Raw genomic sequence first — 27906 nt, forward strand, 5'->3', positions numbered from 1 at the left:
CCAATTTCAATGAAGACAAAATGGAAAATAAATTAATGAAAGATACATTGATTTTATAATAATTTAAAGTAAATGTGGTCTCAGTATACTCAAGAATGGTAACTAGAAAGGTTTAAAAGCTGTTAGGACAATAGAGAATTTAGGGCTTCTGAATTAAAAGCGTTAATTTGTTTCCCACACGCCTGAAAACTTTCTAAAATGACTGTAAATGATAAATAAGATATAAAATCACAGAGCTACAGAAATCAGAAGAGATGATAGCAACTAAGTTCTGGAAGCCTGAAAACCAAATGGATGAGTAATAACATACTTAGAAGTATGAAGAAAGATGAAAATAAAGCTTATGTATAAGGTGGAGAGGAACTCCTGTAAAAACCGATTTGTTAACAGAACCCCAAAAGGTACAGGAATTAGAGATTCCAAGTAGTTCTGAAAGTCATCGTGTAGGAATGTATCAAATTCAATATAAGAAGCAGTATGAGACTGGGTGTTACGGCTCACGCCTGGTAATCCCAGCACTCAGGGAGACTAAGGAGTGGCGGACTGCTTGAGGACACAAATTCGAGACCATCCTGGGCAACAAAGCAAGACACTATCTCTATAAAAAATTTAAAAATTGGCCACGCATGGTGGCATACACCTGTAGTCCCAGCTACTCAGGAGGCTGAGGCGGGAAGACCACTTGAGCTCAGGAGTTTGAGGCTGCAGTGAGCTAGTACTGTACCACTGCACTCCAGTCTGGGTAACAGAGCAAGACCCTGTTTCTAAAGAAAAAAAGCAAGCAAGCAAGCAAGCAAGCAAGCAAGCAGGCAAGGTAGTATAATCCCCAAATCCTCTCTGGCATATCCCATATAACCAAGCAACAACCCTCCTACCCAACCCTGTGAGAAGTGTAGGTGTGCTCTCTGGAGAAGATAAACCAGAGAGACATTACACTCAGGGGAACAGACATACTTGAAGTGAGGAAGGGGAATAAACTAAAAACAAGAAGCAAAAAGTCTACATGTCAAAACATGATCCACCTCCTACCACTACCACCCATTCCTAAACAGCTCCCAGGACACTTACTTGCAGATAACTGTAGGAGTCTTCTTAGTGAGAGTAGACCAGTCCAACATTGATGCCAATGCAGGAGGAAAAATATGTTTAAATAGCTACCTCCTTAATAAATAGAATGTGATAAAGGTCTCTAAGCACTTCAGAAGACTAGGCATAATTATCAAAGATCATCTTATGTGACATTATTAGCACTATGAAAAAGAGCCCTGACATTTAACTGAAAGGAAATTGACCAGTAAAAGCATAAAAAATTAATCAGCAATCTAAGCAATCAGTTACACTCAAATGTTCTGAAAAAAAACTTATAAACTTCTCCCAGGCAGACTAGAAGTCATTAGCAATAGCCACATTTACAATAATTATATCAGATTTACAACTTACATCAATATTACACAAGTATTATCTTAAAAAACAGATCAGTTTCCCTGCCTTCCTCCATGTCTTTTCAACTCCATGGGTTCATTTTCCTGACTGTCTATGCCTTAGGTTTAACAGTGACAGTTAGCAGCACTTAACTACCTTTGCTATTAGTCACTTGGATGGAAAAAAAATTAAAGCCAATGAGTCCTTCTGCTCTTGGCTATTTCCTATTTTCCAAAACAAGTCAGCTGCAAAGATTCATTAAGATAAAATAAACTTGGCCAGGCGCGGTGGCTCACACCTATAATCCCAGCACCTTGGAAGGCCAAGGCCGGCGGATCACGAGGTCAGGAGATCGAGACCATCCTGGCTAACACGGTGAAACTCCGTCTCTACTAAAAATACAAAAAAATTAGCCGGGCATGGTGGCAGGCACCTGTAGTCCTAGCTACTCGGGAGGCTGAGGCAGGAGAATGGTGTGAACCTGGGAAGTGGAGCTTTCAGTGACCCGAGATTGTGCCACTGCACTCCAGCCTAGGCAACAGAGGAAGACTCCATCTCAAAAAAATCAATAAATAAATAAAATAAACTTAAGAAGTAGATTGTATGTTCCCATCACAAAAAATGATAAATATTTGAGGTGATCAATAGCTAAATACCCTGATTTGATCGTTACACAATGTACACATGCACTAAGATGACATAATGGTAGCCCATAAATATGTACAATTATGTGTCAATAAAAAATTAAAATTTAAAAAGTGGGAAAAAAGTAGAAAGCCACAAGAAAACACTGCTCTCACTCTTAACAAAAAGGCAGACAATTCATTAAAAATCATAAAATTTTGAGCCCATCAGAGAGGTGAGGTCATAAGGCAGCCAGATGATCTAAATTCCAAAGGGTGACACGCCCCTCTGAGGAGATGAAGCACATGAACCATTTCAGCTTCAGCAGACCACAGAAAAATGAGACGTCACCATAAAACAACTGAAATTTTAACAAACTTTAAGGGCCAAATATGCACTAGAGCCAATTTAGAATCCCTGAGAACCTCAGACACAAGGGGATTCTGTCCCCACTTGCCAACTCTTTTTTCATAATCTTTCACCTCTTGAGATGCTCATGAGAAATACTACAGGCAAAGCAGACCTGAGAAAGGCCCACTGGTAGCACAGCTGTGTAATACCTGCAGCAAGACTGGAGGGTAGTAGCAAGAGTACAAAGAAAAGTCCATCCACACTTAAGGCCTACAGGAGTACAAGGTGTTAAAGAGCTACTGCCAGTGTAAAGGGAAAATTTCACCCACACCACAGATCCAATCTTGAGGCAAAAGCCATCTATTGATGAGAAGGGGCAATAAAGCCTCCCACCCCTGGTCTTGTACTGACAGGAGGCAAAGACTAACTGCTGCTGGAAAGAGTAGAAACACACACTTTCCCTTATCCTGCGCTGACACTAGGCAAATCCTAGCAACATACTGGGAAAGAACAGAAAATGTACTCATACCCAGATTTGGTATGAATACAAAACAGTGATACTCCTGCACTGGAAAAGAGACAGGGAAACTGCTCACATCCTAGACCCCTTGCCCTGCCCTCCCTGCCTGATACAAGGCAAAGTCCAGCTGCCACAAAGGGAAGAGGTATGAAACCTGTCTGCATTCTAGATGCTGCATTGAGTAGGATGCAGGGGTTATCTGCCCTTGGGGAACTACAGAAGCAATGAGAAAGCTCAGCCCCTGGGGCTCAGATGCATAAAACCTGTCTAAGACTGAGGCTGAAACAGGAAAACTGCCAAACCCCTACTGCCCCTACTACAAGTCTTACAGCAAGTCATAAATAACAGCATCTGCCTTTTGGAGAGGGGGAAGAGCAATGGAGAAAGATCCTACAATGATATATAGGGTAAGGTGTCAGCTAAGAGTAGAACAAGAACAATGGGGAAAAAAACCTCTCGCACTGCAGGCCCTGAATTAAAAGCAAGGTAGTAGTGGCCCACCACTGGAGGAATTTGAAGTCTATGGTACGCTGATGGTAACCACAGCAAAATACACTCCAAATCTAGCTCAACTACTTACCAGATTGACTTAACCTAACTACATGCCAGGAAAAAAAAAATGTACTACATGTCTGAGTGTAAATACTACTATTCCTCTATACGTAATATGTGACATTCAATCAAAAATTACAAAACACATCTTTTTTAAAAGATAAAACAATTCATTGTCAAAAGAGAAAACAGCAACACAACCAGAATGTGTTGGAACTATTAGACAGGCATGTCAAAATACCTGTGATTGGTTTTTTTAAATCTAGTGGAAAATGTGGATGACATCTAACAGATGAGAAATTTCCAGCAGAGAGATGGGAACCATAAAACAAAATCTAAAGGAAACACCAAATTGAAAGATATGATATTAGAATGAAGAATTTCTTTAATGGGCTTACTGGCAGACTGGAAATAGAGGAAAGACTCTGAAAATTTAAAGAAAGATCGATAAAATGTATTCAAACATAAACAAAAGAGGAAAGAGTGAGAAAATATAATGATGCATCTAAGAACCCTGGGACAATACCAGGTTAACATGTTCATAATTGAAAGCCCAGAGGAAGATGCAGAAGAAATATTTGAAGAGATAATGGCTGAAAATTTCCCAAATTTAATTTGGAGAACCCCAAGCAGGAAAAATACTGGGAAAACCGTATCATAGTCGAACTCCTAAAAACCTAAAAGAAAATCTTAAAGGCAGTCAGAGAAAAAAGAAATCTTACATGCTGCTGTGATTTAGATATTTGTCCCCTCCAAACTTCACGTTGAAATTTGATCCCAGTGTTGGAGGTGAGGCCTAATGGGAGGGGTTTGGTTCCTGGGGGTAGATCTCTCTTGAACACATTAATGCCCTCCTTTGTGGGAAGTGAGTTCACACTCTGTTAGTTCCTGTGAAAGCCGATTGCTAAAAGGAGCCTGGCACATCCTCCCCCACCCACCCACTCCTGCTCTTCCCCTTCTCTTGCCATGTAATCTTTGTACACACTGGCTCCCTTTCACCTTCTACCTTGAGACCCTCACCAGATGCAGATGCCCAATTTGTTTTTGAGATGGAGTCTCGCCCTGCCGCCTAGGCTGGAGTGCAATGGCGCATGGTCTCTGCTCACTACAAGCTCCGCTTCCCGGGTTCACACCATTCTCCTGCCTCAGCCTCCCAAGTAGCTGGCACTACAGGCGCCTGCCACCATGCCCAGCTAATTTTTTGTACTTTTTTTTTTTTAGTAGAGACTGGGTTTCACCATGTTAGCCAGGATGGTCTCAATCTCCTGACCTCGTGATCCGCCCACCTCGGCCTCCCAAAGTGCTGGGATTATAAGCATGAGCCACTGCGCCCGGCCCAGATGCCCAATTTTAAACTTTCAAGCCATCAAGAATCATGAGCCAAATAAACCTTTTTTCTTTATAAATTACCCAGCCTCAGGCATTCCTTTATAGCAACATAAAATGAACTAAGACACATACTATGGGAAAAAAAGAATGATGGCAGAGTTCTCATCTATGCAAACTAGAAGATAGAGTGACATATTTAAACTGATGGGAAAAAGAACACTATCAATCTAGAAATGTATGCCCAATAACAATATATCTTTAAAATGAAGGCAAAATAAAGACATTTCAGAAAATAAAAGTGACAAAATTCATTGCCAACAGATCTGCACTATAAAAAAATGTGGAAAGGGCATGGCGCGGTGGCTCACACCTGTAATCCCAGCACTTTGGGAGGCCAAGGCGGGCGGATCACAAGGTCAGGAGATCGAGATCATCCTGGCTAATATGGTGAAACCCCACCTCTACTAAAAATACAAAAAATTAGCCAGGCGTGGTGGCACACGCCTGTACTCCCAGCTATCAGGAGGCTGAGGCAGGAGAATCGCTTGAGCCCGAGAGGCGATGGTTGCAGTGAGCCGAGATTGTGCCACTGCACTCCAGCCTGGCAACAGAGCGAGACTCTGTCTTAAAAAAAAAAAAAAAAAGTTGAAGTTCTTCAGCAGAAATCTGGATCAACAAAAAGGAATAACAAGCACAGAAAATGGTAAAATGTGAGTACATATAAAAGATAATTTTTTAAATTTTATCTCTTTGAAAGATAAGTAACTGTATAAAGCAAAAACAGTAACATACTGTGAGATTTAGAGCTTATATAGAAGTAAAATGAGTAACAACAACAGCATAAACACAGAAAAGGGAAATGGAAGTATATTATTAAAAGGTTATTATACTACATGTGAAACAGTCTATTATTTGAAAGTAGACTGATAAATTAGAAATGTATATCATAAACTCTTAGAGCAACTGCTAAAAAAAAGTAAAGAAGTATAAAAAATAATAGTGGAGAAAAAATGGTTTCATTAAAATATAATGATAACTATGTCAACAATGGATGAATCCAGGCAGTTGAAGAATTTATGGAATTCACTGCATCACACTTGCAACTTTTTTGTAAGTCTGAAATTTTTTCAAAATAAAATGCTTAATTAAAAAGTATTTAATGAATGACAAAAATGACCCTTAAGAAATCTTCAATATTTACCCAATTCCCACAGTGTGCAAAGTCTACAAAAGAAAATACAAAGCTATACAAAGGAGAGAAACCATATGAAACCTATCAGGCTGTTGCTTACATTTGAATTAATAGACCATGAATCTATATCAGAGAACTGTCCAGAAATAACAAAGTTTCTTATTAAGGAACTAGTATGTTCCCTAATTCCAGGAGCCAATAATATGGAAACATGAAAAAATGAAAGTCCCTCAGCTGGGTTCTATCTTGTGATACCATTAAAATATCCCTACTGTCAGAGGTGTTCGAACCAGAGTGACTCCATTTTGACAGCGGGCTAGGAAAATGAGGCTGGGACCTGCTGGGCTGAATTCCCAGAAAGTCAGGCATTCCTAGCCTCTAGATGTTTGTGGTTAAGAGAACAAATTAATAGTACCCACTAAACAGACCCAGACTTGGGAGTGTCCAGATATCCTGATACCTGGAGAACAAAAGCATTCCTAATTTTGCTTCAAAGATAATGATATTGATTCTTGCAAAATGTAGTAATTAAGAAAATTAATCCTTTATCACAAACCCTTGTAGCAGAGCACATCTCCACATGTATACAAGCATTGTACCTAGGGTGGATGTGTTCCTCCTCTCACTCTCAGGAACACCCTACTCTGTCCTATACAGTAGCTGTACTTTCACTACTTTACTTTCTTAATAAACTTGCTTTACTTTGCACTGTGGACTCATCCTGAATTCTTTCTTGCACAAGATCCAAGGATCCTCTCTTGGGGTCTGGATCAGGACCCCTTTCCTGTAACCACAGAAGGGAATATAGTGCAGAAATCCTGACCCAACGGCTACCTTTGGGTAAGTTGTGGTGGTCCTGTAACACTACCATAATGTGGTTTAAAAGTCCTGCACATCCTGTAGTCCCAGCTACTCAGGTGGCTGATGCAGGAGAACTGTTTGAGTCCAGCCTAGGTAGCATAGTGAGACTCAATATCTAAAAAAAAATTAAAATTTTATTTTAATTAAAAAACAAAAAGGCTTGCACATATCAAAAATCTACACATGCCTCAAAGAACATTTACTGAACACTAACCGTTAGCTATGCCCTCTGCCAGATGCAAGTGATATAGGGAGAAAAGTGATACATTAGTATCCTGAAACTTATGAAGACGGCCGGGCACAGTGGCTCACGCCTGTAATCCCAGCACTTTGGGAGGCTGAGGCAGGCAGATCACGAGATCAGGAGTTTGAGACCAGCCTGGTTAACATGGTGAAACCCCATCTCTACTAAAATACAAAAATTAGCTGGCCGTGGTGGCACACGCCTGTAATCCCAGCTACTCAGGAGGCTGAGGCAGGAAAATTGCTTGAACCCAGGAGGCAGAGGTTATAGTGAGTCGAGATCGCGCCATTGCACTCCAGCCTGGCGACAGAGTGAGATCTCGTCTCAAAAAAAAAAAAAAAGAGTAAAGACAAAAATATAAAAAGTGGCCAAAAAATGAAATAGATGTTCTAACAGAAGTCCTACATACCAGGTACAGAGGAAGAAAGCCTCGAGGAAGAAGCAGTCACGGAGGGTCAGAGTCAGGTTTTCAAAGATGAAGAGACTGAAGGAAAGAAGCTGTTGGAATAATGAAAGGCAAAAATTGAAGATGTCAGACAATAAAGGATGAGCAATGGCCCAACATTATAAAAAAGGCTGGAAAGGACTGATAAGAACACATAAAGGGATTAGCCTTAGGAAAAAATAAAAGGTCTTAGAAAGAATGAGGTCTTTGAGGCCTGGCACAGTGGCTCATTCCCAGCACTTTGAGAGGCCAAGGAAGGAGGACTGCTTGAGGCCAAGAGATCAAGACTAGTCTGGGCCACACAGTGAGGCCCGGCTCTACAAAAAATATAATTTTTTTTTTTTTAAAAGTAGCCAGGCGTGTTGGTGTGCACCTGTAGTCCCAGCTACTTGGGAGGCTGAGGTGGGAGGATTACTTGGCCCAGGAGGTTGAGGCTAGAGTGAGCTATGATCATGCCACTGAGCTTCAGTCTGGATGACAGAACGAGACACTGTTTCAAAAACAGTAAGAGGGAGGGGAAAGGAGGGGAGGGGAGGGGAGGGGAGGGGAGGGGAGGCAGGCAGGCAGGCAGGAAGGAAGTCTTTGAAAGAAGTGTCTTGCTCAAGCCTATAATCCCAGCACTTTGGGAGGCCGCGATGGGTGGATCACAAGGTCAGGAGATCGAGACCGTCCTGGCTAACACGGTGAAACCCCATCTCTACTAAAAAAAATACAAAAAATTAGCCAGGCGAGGTGGCAGGCGCCTGTAGTCCCAGCTACTCGGGAGGCTGAGGCAGGAGAATGGTGTGAACCTGGGAGGCGGAGCTTGCAGTGAGCTGAGATGCCGCCACTGCACTCCAGCCTGGACGACAGAGCGATACTCCGTCTCAAAAAAAAAAAAAAGAAAAAAGAAGTGTCTTTCTGATGATAAAGAGAAGACAGAATATGGCTACCACTTCAAGTTCCTTATATTCACTGTAAACACTTTCATGTGTACATAATTTCTTTTATCACAAAGAAACCACACACAAACACACCACCCATCCTTTGCATGCTTTTTCCCAAGCCTGGAATAATGTTCCCATTCCTCTCCTTGCCTAGTTAACTTCCATGTATCCTTCAGATCTCAGCTCAATCTTCTGCAATCTTCACTCAGCACAGCACACCTCTCCTTAACAACACCTAACAGACTGGATTAACACTTTCTGTTCCCCGAGCAGATTGTAAATTCTATGAGAGCACAGCCCATCTCTATTTTAAATTTACCCTGCGGAACCTGGTGTAATGCATAACACATAGCAGACCCTTGAGAAATATTCATTAAATGAATGAACCAACAAAGGAAACTTAAAACCTGTCTTCTCTCTATTTTACGAGCGACAACCACACACAGTCATACAAAAAAAGCAAAAACTATGTTTCATCAAATTACTAAAGATAAAAACTGTCTCAGAAGGTGGCTCACGCCTGTAATCCCAGCACTCTGGGAGGCTGAGGTAGGTGGATCACTTGAGGTCAAGAGTTCAAGACCAGCCTGGCCAGGGAAACCCCATCTCTACTAAAAATACAAAAATTTAGCCAAGTGTCGTGATGGGTGCCTGTAATCCCAGCTACTTGGGAGGCTGAGGCAGGAGAATCACTTGAACCCAGGAGGTGGAGATTGCAGTGAGCCGAGATCATGCTACTGCACTCCAGGCTGGGTGAGAGAGTGAGACCCTGTCTAAAAAAAAGAAAAAAAGGAGGGCGGAGCAAGATGGCCAAATAGGAACAGCTCCAGTCTCCAACTCCCAGCGCGAGCGACACAGAAGACCGGTGATTTCTGCATTTTCAACTGAGGTACTGGGGTCATCTCACTAGGGAGTGTCGGACAATCGATGCTGGTCAGCTGCTGCAGCCCGACCAGCGAGAGCTGAAGCAGGGCGAGGCATCGCCTCACCTGGGAAGCACAAGGGGGAAGGGAATCCCTTTTCCTAGCCAGGGTAACTGAGACACACAACACCTGGAAAATCGGGTGATTCCCACCCCAATACTGCGCTTTAAGCAAACGGGCACACCAGGAGAATATATCCCACACGTGGCCGGGAGGGTCCCATGCCCACGGAGCCTCCCTCATTGCTAACACAGCAGTCTGCAGGATAACCACAAGTCAGCAGCGAGGCTGGGGGAGGGGCGCCCGCCATTACTGAGGCTTAAGTAGGTAAACAAAGCCGCTGGGAAGCTGGAACTGGGTGGAGTTCACAGCAGCTCAAGGAAACCTGCCTGTCTCTGTAGACTCCACCTCTGGGGACAGGGCACAGTTAACAACAACAACAATAAAAGCAGCAGGAACCTCTGCAGACACAAACGACTCTGTCTGACAGCATTGAAGAGAGTAGTGGATCTCCCAACATGGAGGTTGAGATCTGAGAAGGGACAGACTGCCTGCTCAAGTGGGTCCCTGACCCCTGAGTAGACTAACTGGGAGACATCCCCCACTAGGGGCAGTTTGACACCCCACACCTCACAGGGTGGAGTACACCCCTGAGAGGAAGCTTCCAAAGTAAGAATCAGACAGGTACACTCGCTGTTCAGCAATATTCTATCTTCTGCAACCTCTGCTGCTGATACCCAGACAAACAGGGTCTGGAGTGGACCTCAAGCAATCTCCAACAGACCTACAGCTGAGGGTCCTGACTGTTAGAAGGAAAACTATCAAACAGGAAGGACACCTATACCAAAACCCCATCAGTACGTCACCATCATCAAAGACCAGAGGCAGATAAAACCACAAAGATGGGGAAAAAGCAGGGCAGAAAAGCTGGAAATTCAAAAAATAAGAGCGCATCTCCCCCTGCAAAGGAGTGCAGCCCATCGCCAGCAACCTATCAAAGCTGGTCAGAGAATGACTTTGACGAGATGAGAGAAGAAGGCTTCAGTCCATCAAACTTCTCAGAGCTAAAGGAGGAATTACGTACCCAGCACAAAGAAACTAAAAATCTTGAAAAAAGAGTGGAAGAATTGACAGCTAGAATAATTAATGCAGAGAAGGTCATAAACAAAATGACAGAGATGAAAACCATGACACGAGAAATACGTGACAAATGCACAAGCTTCAGTAACCGACTCGATCAACTGGAAGAAAGAGTATCAGCGATTGAGGATCAAATGAATGAAATGAAGCGAGAAGAGAAACCAAAAGAAAAAAGAAGAAAAAGAAATGAACAAAGCCTGCAAGAAGTATGGGATTATGTAAAAAGACCAAATCTACATCTGATTGGGGTGCCTGAAAGTGAGGGGGAAAATGGAACCAAGTTGGAAAACACTCTTCAGGATATCATCCAGGAGAACTTCCCCAACCTAGTAGGGCAGGCCAACATTCAAATTCAGGAAATACAGAGAACGCCACAAAGATACTCCTCCAGAAGAGCAACTCCAAGACACATAATTGCCAGATTCACCAAAGTGGAAATGAAGGAAAGAATCTTAAGGGCAGCCAGAGAGAAAGGTCGGGTTACCCACAAAGGGAAGCCCATCAGACTAACAGCAGATCTCTCAGCAGAAACTCTACAAGCCAGAAGAGAGTGGGGGCCAATATTCAACATTCTTAAAGAAAAGAATTTTCAACCGAGAATTTCATATCCAGCCAAACTAAGTTTCATCAGTGAAGGAGAAATAAAATCCTTTACAGATAAGCAAATGCTTAGAGATTTTGTCACTACCAGGCCTGCCTTACAAGAGACCTTGAAGGAAGCCCTAAACATGGAAAGGAACAACCGGTACCAGCCATTGCAAAAACATGCCAAAATGTAAAGACCATCGAGGCTAGGAAGAAACTGCATCAACTAACGAGCAAAATAACCAGTTAATATCATAATGGCAGGATCAAGTTCACACATAACAATATTAACCTTAAATGTAAATGGACTAAATGCTCCAATTAAAAGACACAGACTGGCAAACTGGATAAAGAGTCAAGACCCATCAGTCTGCTGTATTCAGGAGACCCATCTCACATGCAGAGACATACATAGGCTCAAAATAAAGGGATGGAGAAAGATCTACCAAGCAAATGGAGAACAAAAAAAAGCAGGGGTTGCAATCCTAGTCTCTGATAAAACAGACTTTAAACCATCAAAGATCAAAAGAGACAAAGAAGGCCATTACATAATGGTAAAGGGATCAATTCAACAGGAAGAGCTAACTCTCCTAAATATCTATGCACCCAATACAGGAGCACAAAGATTCATAAAGCAAGTCCTTAGAGACTTACAAAGAGACTTAGACTCCCATACAATAATAATGGGAGACTTCAACACTCCACTGTCAACATTAGACAGATCAACGAGACAGAAAGTTAACAAGGATATCCAGGAATTGAACTCATCTCTGCACTAAGCAGACCTAATAGACATCTATAGAACTCTTCACCCCAAATCAACAGAATATACATTCTTCTCAGCACCACATCGCACTTATTCCAAAATTGACCACATAATTGGAAGTAAAGCACTCCTCAGCAAATGTACAAGAACAGAAATTATAACAAACTGTCTCTCAGACCACAGTGCAATCAAACTAGAACTCAGAACTAAGAAACTCAATCAAAACCGCTCAACTACATGGAAACTGAACAACCTGCTCCTGAATGACTACCGGGGACATAATGAAATGAAGGCAGAAATAAAGATGTTCTTTGAAACCAATGAGAACAAAGATACAACATACCAGAATCTCTGGGACACATTTAAAGCAGTGTGTAGAGGGAAATTTATAGCACTAAATGCCCACAAGAGAAAGCTGGAAAGATCTAAAATGGACACTCTAACATCACAATTAAAAGAACTAGAGAGGGAAGAGCAAACACATTCAAAAGCCAGCAGAAGGCAAGAAATAACTAAGATCAGAGCAGAACTGAAGGAGATAGAGACACAAAAAACCCTCCAAAAAATCAATGAATCCAGGAGTTGGTGTTTTGAAAAGATCAACAAAATTGACAGACCGCTAGCAAGACTAATAAAGAAGAAAAGAGAGAGGAATCAAATAGACACAATAAAAAATGATAAAGGGGATATCACCACCGACCTCACAGAAATACAAACTACCATCAGAGAATACTATAAACACCTCTACGCAAATCAACTAGAAAATCTAGAAGAAATGGATAATTTCCTGGACAATTACACTCTCCCAAGACTAAACCAGGAAGAAGTTGAATCCCTGAATAGACCAATAGCAGGCTCTGAAATTGAGGCAATAATTAATAGCCTACCAACCAAAACAAGTCCAGGACCAGATGGATTCACAGCTGAGTTCTACCAGAGGTACAAGGAGGAGCTGGTACCATTCCTTCTGAAACTATTCCAATCAATAGAAAAAGAGGGAATCCTCCCTAACTCATTTTACGAGGCCAACATCATCCTGATACCAAAGCCTGGCAGAGACACAACAAAAAAAGAGAATTTTAGACCAATATCCCTGATGAACATCGATGCAAAAATCCTCAATAAAATACTGGCAAACCGGATTCAGCAGCACATCAAAAAGCTTATCCACCATGATCAAGTGGGCTTCATCCCTGGGATGCAAGGCTGGTTCAACATACGCAAATCAATAAACATAAGCCAGCATATAAACAGAACCAAAGACAAGAACCACATGATTACCTCAATAGATGCAGAAAAGGCCTTTGACAAAATTCAACAGCCCTTCATGCTAAAAACGCTCAATAAATTCGGTATTGATGGAACGTACCTCAAAATAATAAGAGCTATTTATGACAAACCCACAGCTAATATCATACTGAATGGGCAAAAACTGGAAAAATGCCCTTTGAAAACTGGCACAAGACAGGGATGCCCTCTCTCACCACTCCTATTCAACATAGTGTTGGAAGTTCTGGCTAGGGCAATCAGGCAAGAGAAAGAAATCAAGGGTATCAGTTAGGAAAAGAAGAAGTCAAATTGTCCCTGTTTGCAGATGACATGATTGTATATTTAGAAAACCCCATTGTCTCAGCCCAAAATCTCCTTAAGCTGATAAGCAACTTCAGCAAAGTCTCAGGATACAAAATTAATGTGCAAAAATCACAAGCATTCTTATACACCAGTAACAGACAAACAGAGAGCCAAATCATGAATGAACTTCCATTCACAATTGCTTCAAAGAGAGTAAAATACCTAGGAATCCAACTTACAAGGGATGTAAAGGACCTCTTCAAGGAGAACTACAAACCAATGCTCAGTGAAATCAAAGAGGACACAAACAAATGGAAGAACAGACCATGCTCATGGATAGGAAGAATCAATATCGTGAAAACGGCCATACTGCCCAAGGTTATTTATAGATTCAATGCCATCCCCATCAAGCTACCAATGACTTTCTTCACAGAATTGGAAAAAACGGCTTTAAAGTTCATATGGAACCAAAAAAGAGCCCGCATTGCCAAGACAATCCTAAGTCAAAAGGACAAAGCTGGAGGCGTCATGCTACCTGACTTCAAACTATACTACAAGGCTACAGTAACCAAAACAGCATGGTACTGGTACCAAAACAGAGATATAGACCAATGGAACAGAACAGAGTCCTCAGAAATAATACCACACATCTACAGCCATCTGATCTTTGACAAACCTGAGAGAAACAAGAAATGGGGAAAGGTTTCCCTATTTAATACATGGTGCTGGGAAAATTGGCTAGCCATAAGTAGAAAGCTGAAACTGGATCCTTTCCTTACTCCTTATACGAAGATTAACTCAAGATGGATTAGAGACTTAAATGTTAGACCTAATACCATAAAAACCCTAGAAGAAAACCTAGGTAATACCATTCAGGATATAGGCATGGGCAAGGACTTCATGTCTAAAACACCAAAAGCAGCGGCAGCAAAAGCCAAAATTGACAAATGGGATCTCATTAAACTAAAGAGCTTCTGCACAGCAAAAGAAACTACCATCAGAGTGAACAGGCAACCTACACAATGGGAGAAAATTTTTACCATCTACTCATCTGACAAAGGGCTAATATCCAGAACCTACAAAGAACTCAAACAAATATACAAGAAAAAAACAACCCCATCAAAAAGTGGGCAAAGGATATGAACAGACATTTCTCAAAAGAAGACATTCATACAGCCAACAGACACATGAAAAAATGCTCATCATCACTGGCCATCAGAGAAATGCAAATCAAAACCACAATGAGATACCATCTCACATCAGTTAGAATGGCAATCATTCAAAAGTCAGGAAACAACAGGTGCTGGAGAGGATGTGGAGAAATAGGAACACTTTTACACTGTTGGTGGGATTGTAAACTAGTTCAACCATTATGGAAAACAGTATGGCAATTCCTCAAGGATCTAGAACTAGATGTACCATATGACCCAGCCATCCCACTATTGGGTATATACCCAAAGGATTATAAATCATGCTGCTATAAAGACACATGCACACGTATATTTATTGCGGCACTATTCACAATAGCAAAGACTTGGAATCAACCCAAATGTCCATCAGTGACAGACTGGATTAAGAAAATGTGGCACATATACACCATGGAATATTATGCAGCCATAAAAAAGGATGAGTTTGCGTCCTTTCTAGGGACATGGATGCAGCTGGAAACCATCATTCTTAGCAAACTATCACAAGAAGAGAAAACCAAACACCGCATGTTCTCACTCATAGGTGGGAACTGAACAATGACATCACTTGGACTCGGGAAGGGGAACATCACACACTGGGGCCTATCATGGGGAGGGGGGAGGGTGGGAGGGATTGCATTGGGAGTTATACCTGATATAAATGATGAATTGATGGGTGCTGACGAGTTGATGTGTGCAGCACACCAACATGGCACAAGTATACATATGTAACAAACCTGCACGTTATGCACATGTACCCTAGAACTTAATGTATAATAAAAAAAAAAACTTAATTGGAGCCAAAAAAAAAAAAGAAAAAACAAAGAAGAAGAAGGAGGATATCCTATATGATTCTTATCTAGCAATGTTAATTAACATGAGAAGAGTTATAAGTAACAGACACCCTGTGATAATTTCTTAATTTATGTTATGTCACTCAAAGTGATAAACACACACAAATGCTAAACCATGATTAACTTTAGAGCTGAATATAGTAAAACAGGAGGCAGCACCGTCTATAGTTTAAGTGTAAAAGCTTAGAATCAGGCTGCCTAGGTTGAAACAGTGGCTCCATTCTCATCAGCTATGCCTTTGGCAAGTTACCAGACTCGCTGTGGTAGATATTAATGTTTTCCCCCAGCATCCAATCCCTTCTAGCAACAGTATCACTTTTTGTTCAGGGAACTACTCCCTGTTATATACGCTTCAGTTTGGTTCCACGCTAGGCTACAGGATGCAGTTCGTGACCTAGGTTTAAGTGAGTAAGCATACCACTTTCCCTTAAATAGAATTACTGTACCAGCAATGGGAACATGATCAAAACTGTGACAATCAAAGCCAAATCCAAGACCTTTATCTCAGCTATTAGAGAAACAGAACATAACTAGAAAATAACTAGGGTTGGAGTTTCTGTGGTCATCTTCCAGCTATGAAGTTAGAGTTAATCCTAAAACAGAGTGATCTCAGAAGGGAAATCAAAAGATAATGTGAAAACAGGTCCTGGGGACTTGGTCTGAGCCCCTGCATCAATCCTCACCTGTAACTTTTTAGTAAATTTGTACTTCAGCTTAAGCCAAGATAGTTTTCTATCAGTTACATCTATGACTCCTCACTAATACATTCTATCAACTTCAGTTTTCTTATTTGGTAAATGCGGATTCTCTAAGCTTCAGTCCCCTCAATCTGTGAAATGGAGGACCTACCTCACTGGTCTGTTGTGAAAATTAACACTTAGCACATAGCATATAATTGACACATCAATAACCCCGCTAGGGTGTTTGAAAACAGAAAGCACTTACTAAAACGAATATTTATATGTGAGGTTTTAATCTAAAACTTGAGAATTATGTGACTGGGTAATACATTTGAATGTGCAAAAAGATAATGGCAACAGCCAAAACATAAATAGGAGTAAAAATTGCCACTTCAAGTAATTCAGGCAATAACCAGGAATATAATGAGAGTTACTGCAAATTATCTCTATAAATTTAACAATGCAAATGCTGAAGGAAAAAAATCTTAAAGTAGCTACATCACTAATAAAAGTAATGAAACAGAAAACAACAAGTAACGAAGCAACAAACAATGAAACGGAAAAGAAGCAACAGAGAAAATACGAACCAAAAGTAGTTTCTTCAAAATGTTAATAAAATTGATAAACTTCTAGTAAGACCGATCAAGAAAAAAAGAGGGAAAAAATTAGCAACACCAGGAATGAAAAAGGACATACAGGGTATATCACAGAACTTAAGACATTAAAGAAATAAAAAGGGAATATTACAAATAAGTATATGCCAATATATTCAATAACTGAGACGAAATTAACAAATTCATTGAAAAACACAACTGACTAAAACTGACACAACAATAAAGAGAAAATTTAAATAGCCCCGTATCCTTTTTAAAATTAAATTTGTAATAAAAAAGAAAAACTTTCCCACAAAGAAAATTTCAGAATGTTGGCTGCAGTTTGTAAAGCACTGTGTCAACCAAACAGAAGACCTGAGGGTTAGATGAGGCCCTGAGATCAGCAGTTTTTCCTTTCCACTAGATTTTTAATGAATGGGAGAGAAGTACAGAGAGAGAAAAAGTAAAAAAAAGGAGAAGGAAGAGAGTGAATGACAGTTTAGGAGATAAAGACAGGGTAAAAGTAAGAGACAGCTAATAATCTTAGATGTCAGAGGCAGCTTGAAAAATCTGTGGGTTAGGTTAGAAATCAGTGAACGGGCCGGGAGCGGTGGCTCACGCCTGTAATCTCTGCACTTTGGGAGGCCAAGGCTGTGGATCACCTGAGGTCAGGATTTCCAGACCAGCCTGGCCAACATGGTGAAACCCTCATCTCTACTAAAAATACAAAAAATTAGCCGGGCATGGTGGCAGGCACCTATCATCCCAGGTACTCGAAAGGCTGAGGCAGGAGAATCGCTTGAACCTAGAAGGTGGAGGTTGCAGTAAGCTGAGCTGAGATGGTGCCACTACACTCCAGCCTGGGTGACAAGAGTGAAACTCTGTCTCAAAAAAAAAAAAAAAAAAAAAAAGCAAAAGCAAACAACGAATGAAGGGAAATGTACCACTAAAATAATTTTGATTTTCTTCAAGGCAGAACATTGTTGATTTGTTTTCAAGGCAGAATATTGCCTTCTTTGTCCTCAGCTAGGAACCTGCATGTTGGGCGACAAAGATTTTTTCACTGCTCTGTGTGTGTCTTTGAATGTCTAAAAGTACTGAGAGTACTGAGTTTGAGGTTACAAATAGAGTGGGTTTTAATCTAACCTAACAAGAAAGAAGAGAGTTGAAGAGAGTTGTTCAAAAATCTGTCAAGAAACTAATGATGATAGCACACAAAGTAAACTATAGAATGGTTGAACTAACAGTAATAATGATACATTATTATTTAGATAGTATATTACTGGGTTAATATATTCTATTACAAATTGAAACAATAGTTCCAAATTTGAAAACCTTTCCCTGCTATGGACAAATAATACTGCAGTTTCTGAAAACAGAATTGAACCAGGGAGCCAAGGAAACCTAGGGAAAAAAAAAACGGTTAGATAAATCAGCTCTATTTTTGGTGGGTCTGAATTTAACCTAAAAAGTATAAAGCTTTCTTTATCATTACTGCAGTATAAATAAAAGATAATCTAAAGAAATATAGTTGAATGTCCTTATTAATGGCAGTTATTTCCATAAAATTGTTGCAAACACTGAATTAGTAAATACTGACCCATTGCTCCTTGGAAAAAATACAAAATTGGGTTCCTGTATGCTGTAAACACTGAATTAGCGAATACTGACCCATCGCTACTAGTAAAAAATACAAGGTTGGGTTCCTATGAGCCTATAATGACAACATGTTTGTCAACCAATCAATACATAACCTTGTTTAATGTGTGCTGCTGTTTAAAGACACCTTATTTAATACATATTGTTGATTCATGAACATTGAACTCTACAGCCAACAGCTGTAACTCACTACAACTCATGTCTGAATGAAGCCTATCTGACATATATTTTCTCCATAAAGTATACTACAGCTTTCTTGCCACAGCACTTCAGTACTATTCTTGGGGGCCATTTTAAACAGTGAAATCACCAACCAAAAACACAAAAATGTAAAAATTATGGCACTAAATAGATCTCAAAAAAAGACACCCCCCCTTTTTTTTTTTTTGAGTCAGAGTTATGCCCTTGTCGCCCAGGCTGGAGTACAGTAGTGCAATCTCGGCTCACTGCAACCTCTGTCTCCCGGGTTCAAGCAATTCTCCTGCCTCAGCCTCCAGAGTAGCAGGGATTACAGACATGTGCCACCATGCCTGGTTAATTTTTTATATTTTTAGTAGAGCTGGAGTTTTGCCATGTTGGGCAGGTTGTTCTCGAACTCGTGACCTCAGGTGATCCGCCTGCCTCGGCCTCCCAAAGTGCTAGGATTACAGGCGTTGAGCTACCACACCCGGTCAAAAAGACACTTTACAGTGTAAAAACTAAAACAAGAAGTCAGAACATTGCCTTGTCTAACTTCAGCTAGCAGTGTGAACGTTGGGCAACAAAGATATTTTTCACTGTTCTGTGTGTGTCTTTGAATGACTAACAGGCACTGAGTACTGAGTTTGAGGTTATGAATACAGTTTAGCAAACAGGTAAACTCGCAAATATAAAGTCCATGAATAATGAGGATCAACTGTATTCACAAACATTTACACTACCATCCTATGAGTAAATTTTAAAAGGTTCGTTGTAATGAACCCAGAAATCTAAATAACTATAATGGAAATATAACAGGACTAAATACTACTTCTTAGGATCCACTTCACAAGTCCTAAGAAGTAGTATTTAGTCCTGTTATATTTCCAATCAGCATAAGGAGAAATCAAAATACATTCATTTCTAAATAAGTGAAATCCATAAAATACCATTTGGAGAACCTAATCTGCTAAATTTTTAGCAACAGAGACACTAGTCCTTTGGCTGTAGTCAACCTTTTTTGAAATACCATTTATTCAAATAGACTGTTATTGAGTATCAAGCCACACTTCCCTCACCCTCACTAAGATAAAAGGCTGAACCATGCTGCCCAAATAATGATTTCACTACTTAATGCATCATTACTAACACTGACTATACTACAATAAAACGTATCATACTACAGTAAAAACAATCTGATCTAGGCTTGACAGAAGAACTCTCAGATGAGTGATTTACCTACTTGCTCAACACTTTACATGTTTGTAAATCTTTAGTTCTTGAGAAAGGGAGGGAGAAACAACAGTAAAAGAGAAAAATATAAAAGCATGAATTAATGGTAAATTCGACAAGTTTTTTTAAAAAGCAGTAATCCTCCTACCGACCCATTTCTTCGGCATTCCAATTAACTACTACTGCTTTACAATAATTACACACTTTACAGAAAATGGTGAAAATTAAATGAACAAATTAGGAACTCGATACATACGTCTTACAGATCATTCCAAACTGATGCTCATTTTTTACATCCCACTGTCAGCCAAGTGCTGTTTTTATACCATCATTTTAAGGTATGTGACCAGGCTCAGCACACCTGAACATGAAGCAGAAATGCTGCTACTTATTCAAAAAGAGAAAATAGTTCCCAAAATATTAGCCATAAAAACCCACACCAAATTGTGTATTTTCTAAGACTTCCTGAAGAAACTGATTGTGTCTCCCATATTGTGATCAGTTGAATTCAGATCTAATCTAAAAATGGGGCAGTTGTCACAAAATGAAGGAATTAATACTTTAAAAAAGGGAAAAAAAAAATGGCACTATCATACCATGCTTCCTTGTGGCACAGTTTTGATTAAAACTTGGGTCCAAACACTATCTCTGACCTTCAAGACTAAAGTTGGCACTCACATTCCCCCATTAAGAAGCTATCAGTAATATTTTAAATTAGAACAGCTGTGAAGAAAAAGATAATTTTGTTTAGTCATGTTGTCAGGTTCTGAGGTCTGAGGGGAGTGGGTGGGCAAGTGGCAGGTAGCTGGAAAAACACTCAAGGAATCGTAGAGAGTTTCAACATGGCTTTACTCTCTCTCTGGGTGCGAGCAAGCTGTATGTACAGCATTAAGCAGGGTAATTATACTTTTTACAGACAATAGTGACTCAGAGCCAAGCAAAAGCTCACACGGCATGGTTACATAATGTGCGAGGTTGTGTGCCTGCGCTCCAAACCCGCTGAGTCATGCTGCACAGAAAGGCCACTTTGGCCTATTCCTGACTAAAGCAGAGCCATTTCCCCTATACAAGTATTTTTAGTTTCATTTGGGATCATGTTAGAAGTTACCAGTAATCTGTCTGTCTCACATTCACCCTGTTATTCCATGACTTTTGTCAACATCCTGGTTCACCTCCTGTTATCATCTGAACTTCTGTAAGAAGATAAATGCTTTCCTTATCCCATTTCAATTCACCACACCTACCACCAGATTAATCTTTCCAAGGCATACTCTTATAACACTGCCCCCACATTCAAATCCCTTCAAGAGTACACACTGCCATCTATATGAGGAACACATTTCCCAGTCTGGCTTTCAAGGTTGTCCACAATCTGACCTGACATACCTTTCCAGCCTTCTTTCTTATAATTCTCCAACAATTAACCTAAGCTCCAGAACATCTCAAACTTTCCTGTTTTTGTTCCTTTGTTCAGGCCTTTCCTTCCATCTGAGTGCACTTCCTCATTTCCTGTTGAAATCCTGCCTACTGCTTCAAGGCTTATCTCTACCACAAAAGCATCCCTGATTTTCCTAACTCATGTGTCTCCCTTTCAACAGTCTGGTATCACTTATACTTTGTAGCCCTCGTAAGGAGCTTCACTCTGCCTGCTAATAGTCATTTATCCTTCTTCCATCAGCAAGGTCTAAACTGAGTGTTTCTTGATAAAATAAAAGACCAAACTGTCAAAAAGATAAAAAAGACACATCTTTTTTCTACCAAGAGGGGAAAATGTCTTACTGTTGATAGAGTAGAACATGTTCCCCAGAAGCAACTTCTAAAAAATTCATGGCCAGGTATGGCAGCTCATGCCTGCAATCCCAGCACTTTGTGAGGCTGAGGCAGGAGGACTGCTTGAGACCTGGAGTTCAAGACCAGCCTGGGCAACAGAGCAAGACCCTATCTCTAGAAAAATATAAAAAATAAATAGCTGGGCATGGTGGTGCACACTTGGCATCCTAGCTACTTTGAAGGGTGAGACAGGAGGATTACTTGAGCCCAGGAGGTCAAGGACACAGTGAGCCAAGATGGAGCCACTGCACTCCAGCCTAGGGGACAAAGCGAGATCCTATCTCCTTTAAAAAAAAAAAAAAAAAAAACATGATTAAACCAACAGCCTTATCAGACGAAGTGCTATACGTTCAAATCATTACAGAGGATATGGAACTGGGAGCAGTGTAGAGGTTGAGCATCCCAAATTCATAAATCTGAAATGCTCCAAAATCTGAAACTTTTTGAGTTCCAACATATTTAATAGAAACACTCAATAGAGCCTTTTAGATTTCCAGTCTTTGGATTTGGGATGCTCAACCAGTAAGTATATAATGCAAATATTCCAAAATTTGAAAAAAATCTCAAATTCAAAATACTTCTGATCCCAAGCATTTTGGATAAGGGATATTCAAACTGTATTACTTTTCAAACACAGCAATCCAGTCCCTTGTCCCCATCAATACATCATATGAATAATAAAGTCTAACTATATTCTAATAATGCCTCAATTATCTAATATCATTAGGACATGAGAGGTTCACATAATCGAATTTTTGAATAAGTCGCTTCTTAGTGCAGAAACAGAACTCAGGCATGCCTGCAGCCTAGGCCAGCTGAAAGGTGTTCTTGGGAAACTAATCTTGACTTCACCCTATCTAGTGGAAAACACTCAGGCACAATGGGGAAGTCATTTTGTACCAGTTACTTGCAGCTGATAAACAGGTAGGGAGCATGAAGGAAGGATAAAGAGGGCGGCAAAAACCCTATAAAATGTCAAAAGGATCTTTTTGCACCTGCCAGAATCCTCATTCCAGATTGTTGGTACCATTCACATTTGTATGTCTCTGAGGAACTTTGGGTAGCTGAACACCTATTATGTTTCAATACAAACTATGTCATCACCTGCTGGAAGTTTCCATACCCTTTGCCACTGAAAATTTCACACTCTAATTGTGTCTGTTATGGGTTGAACTGTGTCCCCGTAAATTCATAGGTTGAAGTCCTAACCATCAGTAGCTCAGAATATGACCTTATTTGGATATAGGGTTGTTGCAGATGCAAAATTATATGAGGTCACACTGGAGTAGGGGAGGTCCCTAATCGAGTATGACTAGCGCCCATATAAAAACAGAAAATCTGACCACAGACAAGCACATAGGGAATATGTCATGTGAAGATGAAGTCAGATATTAGGGTAATGCTCTATAAGCCAAGGAACTCCAAAGATTGTCAGCAAACCACCAGAAGCATGGAACAAATTGTTACTCAGTCCTCAGAAGGAACCAACCCTGCTGACACCTTGATCACAGACTTCTAGCCATCAACAACTATGAGACAAATTTCTGTTGTTTAAGCGACCTAGTTTGTGGTCCTTTGTTACAGGATCCATAGAAAATTAATACAGCATTTACTGGTGTTGATATCTGTTGATATCACCAATCCACTGTGAAAACCACCAGACACCTCTTTAAGTAACCATACTTCTTAAAGTGTTACACTCGTTGAATAAATACAAGTCAATGGCCTCTATGTGCCAGCCACTAGTGACAGAGCAGTAAGACCGACAATGTCCCTGCCCTCATACAGGTTATAGTGTAGTCAGGATGACTGACAACAAACCAAAACTACACAGTGATAAAATTACAATTGCATTAAGAACAAAAATGATATATTTGTCTTCCTCTCTAAACAGATGGTAAACACAGTTAACCATGTATGGAGCCTCATGGTATAGTTGGATGCCCTTCATTTTTATTTTTGTTCCCCTACTAGATGTCAGGTAGTTGGCTACTACAAAGTCAGCTTTTATCAGCTACCCTCTTGTCTGTCTGCTCACCTCCTCCAATACATTTATATCAAATTTGGAGTTTCTAATGCTCTCTGAGCTAAACAAAATCAAGTAACTAATATTGCTAAGAAACATATACCATGTAACAAAACTTGCTGCAAGTGAAAACTGAAGATCTGACTTTAATGCAGGACTTTCAGGTTTACTTTAGATTCTCAGATTTTTTTTTTCCAACAGAATTCTGTTATAAGGCTCTGAGACAGAAAGTTATTGCTACATAAACTGGATTTTACCAAATGATTTTGTACTATGTTGCCTGGCAAATGCTTGTTTCCTTTCAAAGGAAATGCAGCACAAGGAAGCAAGAAAAACTTTTTCATATCAGAAGTTCACTGTTTTCTGTATCAGAATATAATGGTTACTTAAGGAAGAAATACTTTCCAAAGTCAGAATTATATAAATTATTGTCAAGCACAGGGCATATTTTTGTTAAATAATTGTCAGTTGTTTAAAATGACATGACTATGAGGTTATATAGCATCATAATTGGAAAGTTCAGTCAACATTTTTTGAAGGACTTAATAAATACCACCTACCTCTTATGCATATCCAACAATCATCTTTTTTGTTGTGTTTCTTAAGTTCTTCTTCAGTTACTTCAATTAACCTGCCTTTTAATCCTGTTAGATCCTTTCCACTTTTGGTCAGTCGAATCCAATCCATAAGGCTTCTGCCCTGTTTTAAAGGTACCTAAAAATGGAAAAAGAAAGAATTAAATCTAGCTTCTTCATTACTTTTAATTCCATTTTAAAAGATAATAAAACTCAAATCTAACAATTCTATAAATCCTTTTACAGCTTTAAGAGGCTGTCAATATTGTTTATGCTGTATTTGAATGATAAAAGGTAGGGCTTAGAAATTCTATCACACAAATTTTCACCATATTGATGTCACAGTACAGTAGTCCATCAGTATCCACAGGGGACTGATCCCAGGACTTCCCCCTACCCTATATCAAAATCCAGGATGCTCAAGTGTCTCATATAAAATGTTAAAGTACTGACATATAACTATGAACATCCTCCCATATACTTTAAATAATCTCTAGATTACTAATAATACCTAAAGCAAAGTAAATGCTATGTAAATGGCCATTGTATTATATTATTTTATAAGTCTTTTTTTTTTTAATTCTTGTATTGCTCTTTTTAACTTTTTTTCCCCCAAATATTTTTGATCCACAGTTGGTTCAATCCTTGGAGTCGGAAAACAGGGCTACACAGGGCTGATCATACAACAAGAATGATATTGAACCAGAAACCAGAAAACAGGTTCTGGTCCTGGCTCTGACATTAATATGTTACAGTCACCAGTTTGGACCAAAATTTCTTCACCTTAAAAATCAAAAGAGATTTGACAGAAGAAAAGATAAAGAAACAATTAACTATAGTTGATTTTCTGAACTGTCAGTATAAACAGACTTAGAAATCATTAGATAGCAATCTTATCTAAGAATCCATTGAGTAACAAAGTTTATCAAATAATGGAAAATAAAACTGTAACACTGTAGGGAAGGGGTGGCAAACTATGGCCTGCACCTGTTTCTATACAGCCCTTGAGCAAAGAATTGTCTTCACATGTGGTGGTAAAGAGCCTGAAATCTTATAAGGCCCCTTGCCCAGGGAACTTAATAACAGGATGGTTTGGGTTTTTATTTTGTTTTATAAAACACATTTTCAACGTTTTCAGCTGAGACGTATTATTAGTACTTTGACCAGAACATTTTCAAGATATCTCTATGGAACTAAGCTTGTCTGACTAATTTGTAATGTAGTAACAAAAGAATGTTTAATGTAAAAGCAGACACATTCAAGGACGTTTACATATTTCACGTACCTGAATCATACCTATTTTAGATATCCATTTACTCCCAAACTAACCAAGTTAATGGGTCTGTGGTGCCTTTCACATTCCATCCTATCAATCTACCTCATTCCATTCTGGCTATCACTGAAACTCTAGGTCTTTTGATAAATGAAGTGTGAGAAAATGACCTTTCCCATCCCAAACTAAAATCACTCACCTCTCTCTATTCATAATCCACAGGATAGTTAAAGCAAGCTTTCTGAAATGCAAATCTAATCATAGGCTCTCCCTCCCTCAGTGGCTCCTCAGGTTACCTTAATTCCCTAGGGATTTACCAGATCTTCACAATCTGGTCACAGTTGACTGCACTAGCTCCATGTTCTAACTTTTGCTCTTCTCCATTATATACTTGGCCAAATGGGAACTGATTATTTGATTCCTTGATTGCTGTCAAGTACTGGCTTATAGCAGCGCTGCTTCCTCTGCAGGGATCAACCTCACCCCAACTCCCATTAATTCCTCTGGAAGGCTTCTCTGATCCTCAACTCCTTCGTGGTCGTAACACCCTATTGTAGTACTTATGACATTATAACTGAATGTTTACTACTTCGTGCAACCTATGAGACTAAACACCTTGAAATCAAAGACCACAAACTCCAGCATATAGTAGGTTCTCAATAAGTATTTGTTCACTGGTATTAATAGAAATAATAACTATCATATGTTGAGTGCATATTCTGTGTTACACTCAAGTCTGTGAGATCTAAATAAAAGCCTCAGGACAAGTAGCATTTACTGGGTGCTTACCAAGGCTGTGCTAAGAGAAACATTATGTCGCTGAATCCTATGAACAATCCTATAATATGGGTACTGTTATTCTCATTTACATCTGAGGAAACACACTCAAAGAGATTAACTGGTAGATATGGTGGAAGAATCTAGGTCTTTCTCACTTCAAAATCTGTGCCTTTAAAAAATTACATTAAGTCCTCACTTAAGCTGGTCAATAGGTTCTTGGAAACTAAACTATGTACAATGAAACTAATTTTACCGTGGGCTAACTGACATAAACAAAAGTTCCTGCAGCATATTTCTGGTCACAAAAACATCACCAGACTTCTAAATAAAGACCAAAATACTTCTAATATTAAACACTGAAAGAAATGTTAGCTATATATACATTTAAGGAAGATTAATTAAAAAACAATAAGATAATTATTTCCCAACTATTCCAGTTCAATGTCACAGGTAGTCAGAGCCTATCCCAGTAGCTCAGGGCGCAAGGCAGGAATCGACCCTGGACAGGATGCCATCCTACGGCAAGGCACACTCATAGACACCCAACATTCATGCAGACTGGGACCGTTTAGACACACCAATTAACCTAACTTGCATATCTGTGGGTTGTAGCAGGAAACTAGAGTACCCAGAGAAAACCCACGCAGACACAGTTAGAGGGTGCCAAAGACAGTGGCCCTGGCTGAAACGAATTTTTTTTCTCATCAATATTATAACTTAATGCTGTTGAATGAAACAACATTATTTGAGAACCTGCTGCATGATACACAACCTTCCCAACTAGGTTCTATTTTCTCAACTTCTACCATTTCATCCAAACCTGACTCAGTTTTTACACTCTCAGCATCATCTTGTTTCACAAAGAAAAGAGGAAAAAGAGTGGAGTCTGAGTTTTCCTTAGAATTGCACAAAAATCTTATTGTGTTTTCTTTTTGGACCAAAGACTCACCTTTGCCATCGCCATCTGTGTGACTTTTGGTCTTTGCGTCTAAGTGTTCTCCTTTAAATGGATGCTAAGAACATAGTTGGTATTTTTAACGAAGAACGGCAGCAACTCATATTCTAATTCAGAGATTCTCTCTGGAAAGACTATGTTATTCAGTCAAGTATTTAGCTTCAAGAAATAGGTCAAAAACCAGTGAGAAAAATATACTTGACTGGATGGCTAGATGATTGATATATGAATCAGTAAATGAAATTTCACAGCAGAACCACAACACAAGTCTAAGCAATTTAAGGCAACATTTCTTAGCCAGTTTCCTTTTCTGTGAAATAGAGACAATAAAAGCTTTCACTTCACAGGATAATTGTGAAGATTAAAGTTAATACATGTAAACCACTAAAAATATACATGGCCTCCTATAAGTACTTAAGAAATCTCTGGAAAGCTAATGAAAACTACAGATCCCTGAACTTATATTCATTCTGAACTAGAATCAGAACGCCAAGTCTAAGTGGAGAAAAATAAGAAAATCGATAAGGGTTCCAAATGATGCTAAGACTCAAGAGTTAACCGAGTGGCCCAAGTAGGTGGAAGTGTCACAAACAAAAGATAAAGATATGGTTACAGAAAGAGGAACTAACACA

General features: G+C 39.7%; 1 protein-coding gene across 3 annotated transcripts in view; it reads right to left on the minus strand.

Annotated features, from left to right (window-relative positions):
- LOC117097555 (cytochrome b5 reductase 4) overlaps window positions 1-27906 on the minus strand; it is a 114000-nt gene that overhangs the window by 85158 nt on the left and 936 nt on the right. For all 3 annotated transcript variants that reach the window (XM_033235527.1, XM_033235529.1, XM_033235528.1), the window contains exon 2: window positions 24252-24405. In XM_033235527.1, the coding sequence (XP_033091418.1) occupies window positions 24252-24405 (154 nt within the window). The remainder of the gene's footprint in view (window positions 1-24251; window positions 24406-27906) is intronic.

The sequence above is a fragment of the Trachypithecus francoisi genome, unplaced genomic scaffold, assembly GCF_009764315.1.
Source record: "Trachypithecus francoisi isolate TF-2019V2 unplaced genomic scaffold, Tfra_2.0 Lachesis_group15, whole genome shotgun sequence".
In the NCBI taxonomy this organism is placed as follows: Eukaryota; Metazoa; Chordata; class Mammalia; order Primates; family Cercopithecidae; genus Trachypithecus; species Trachypithecus francoisi.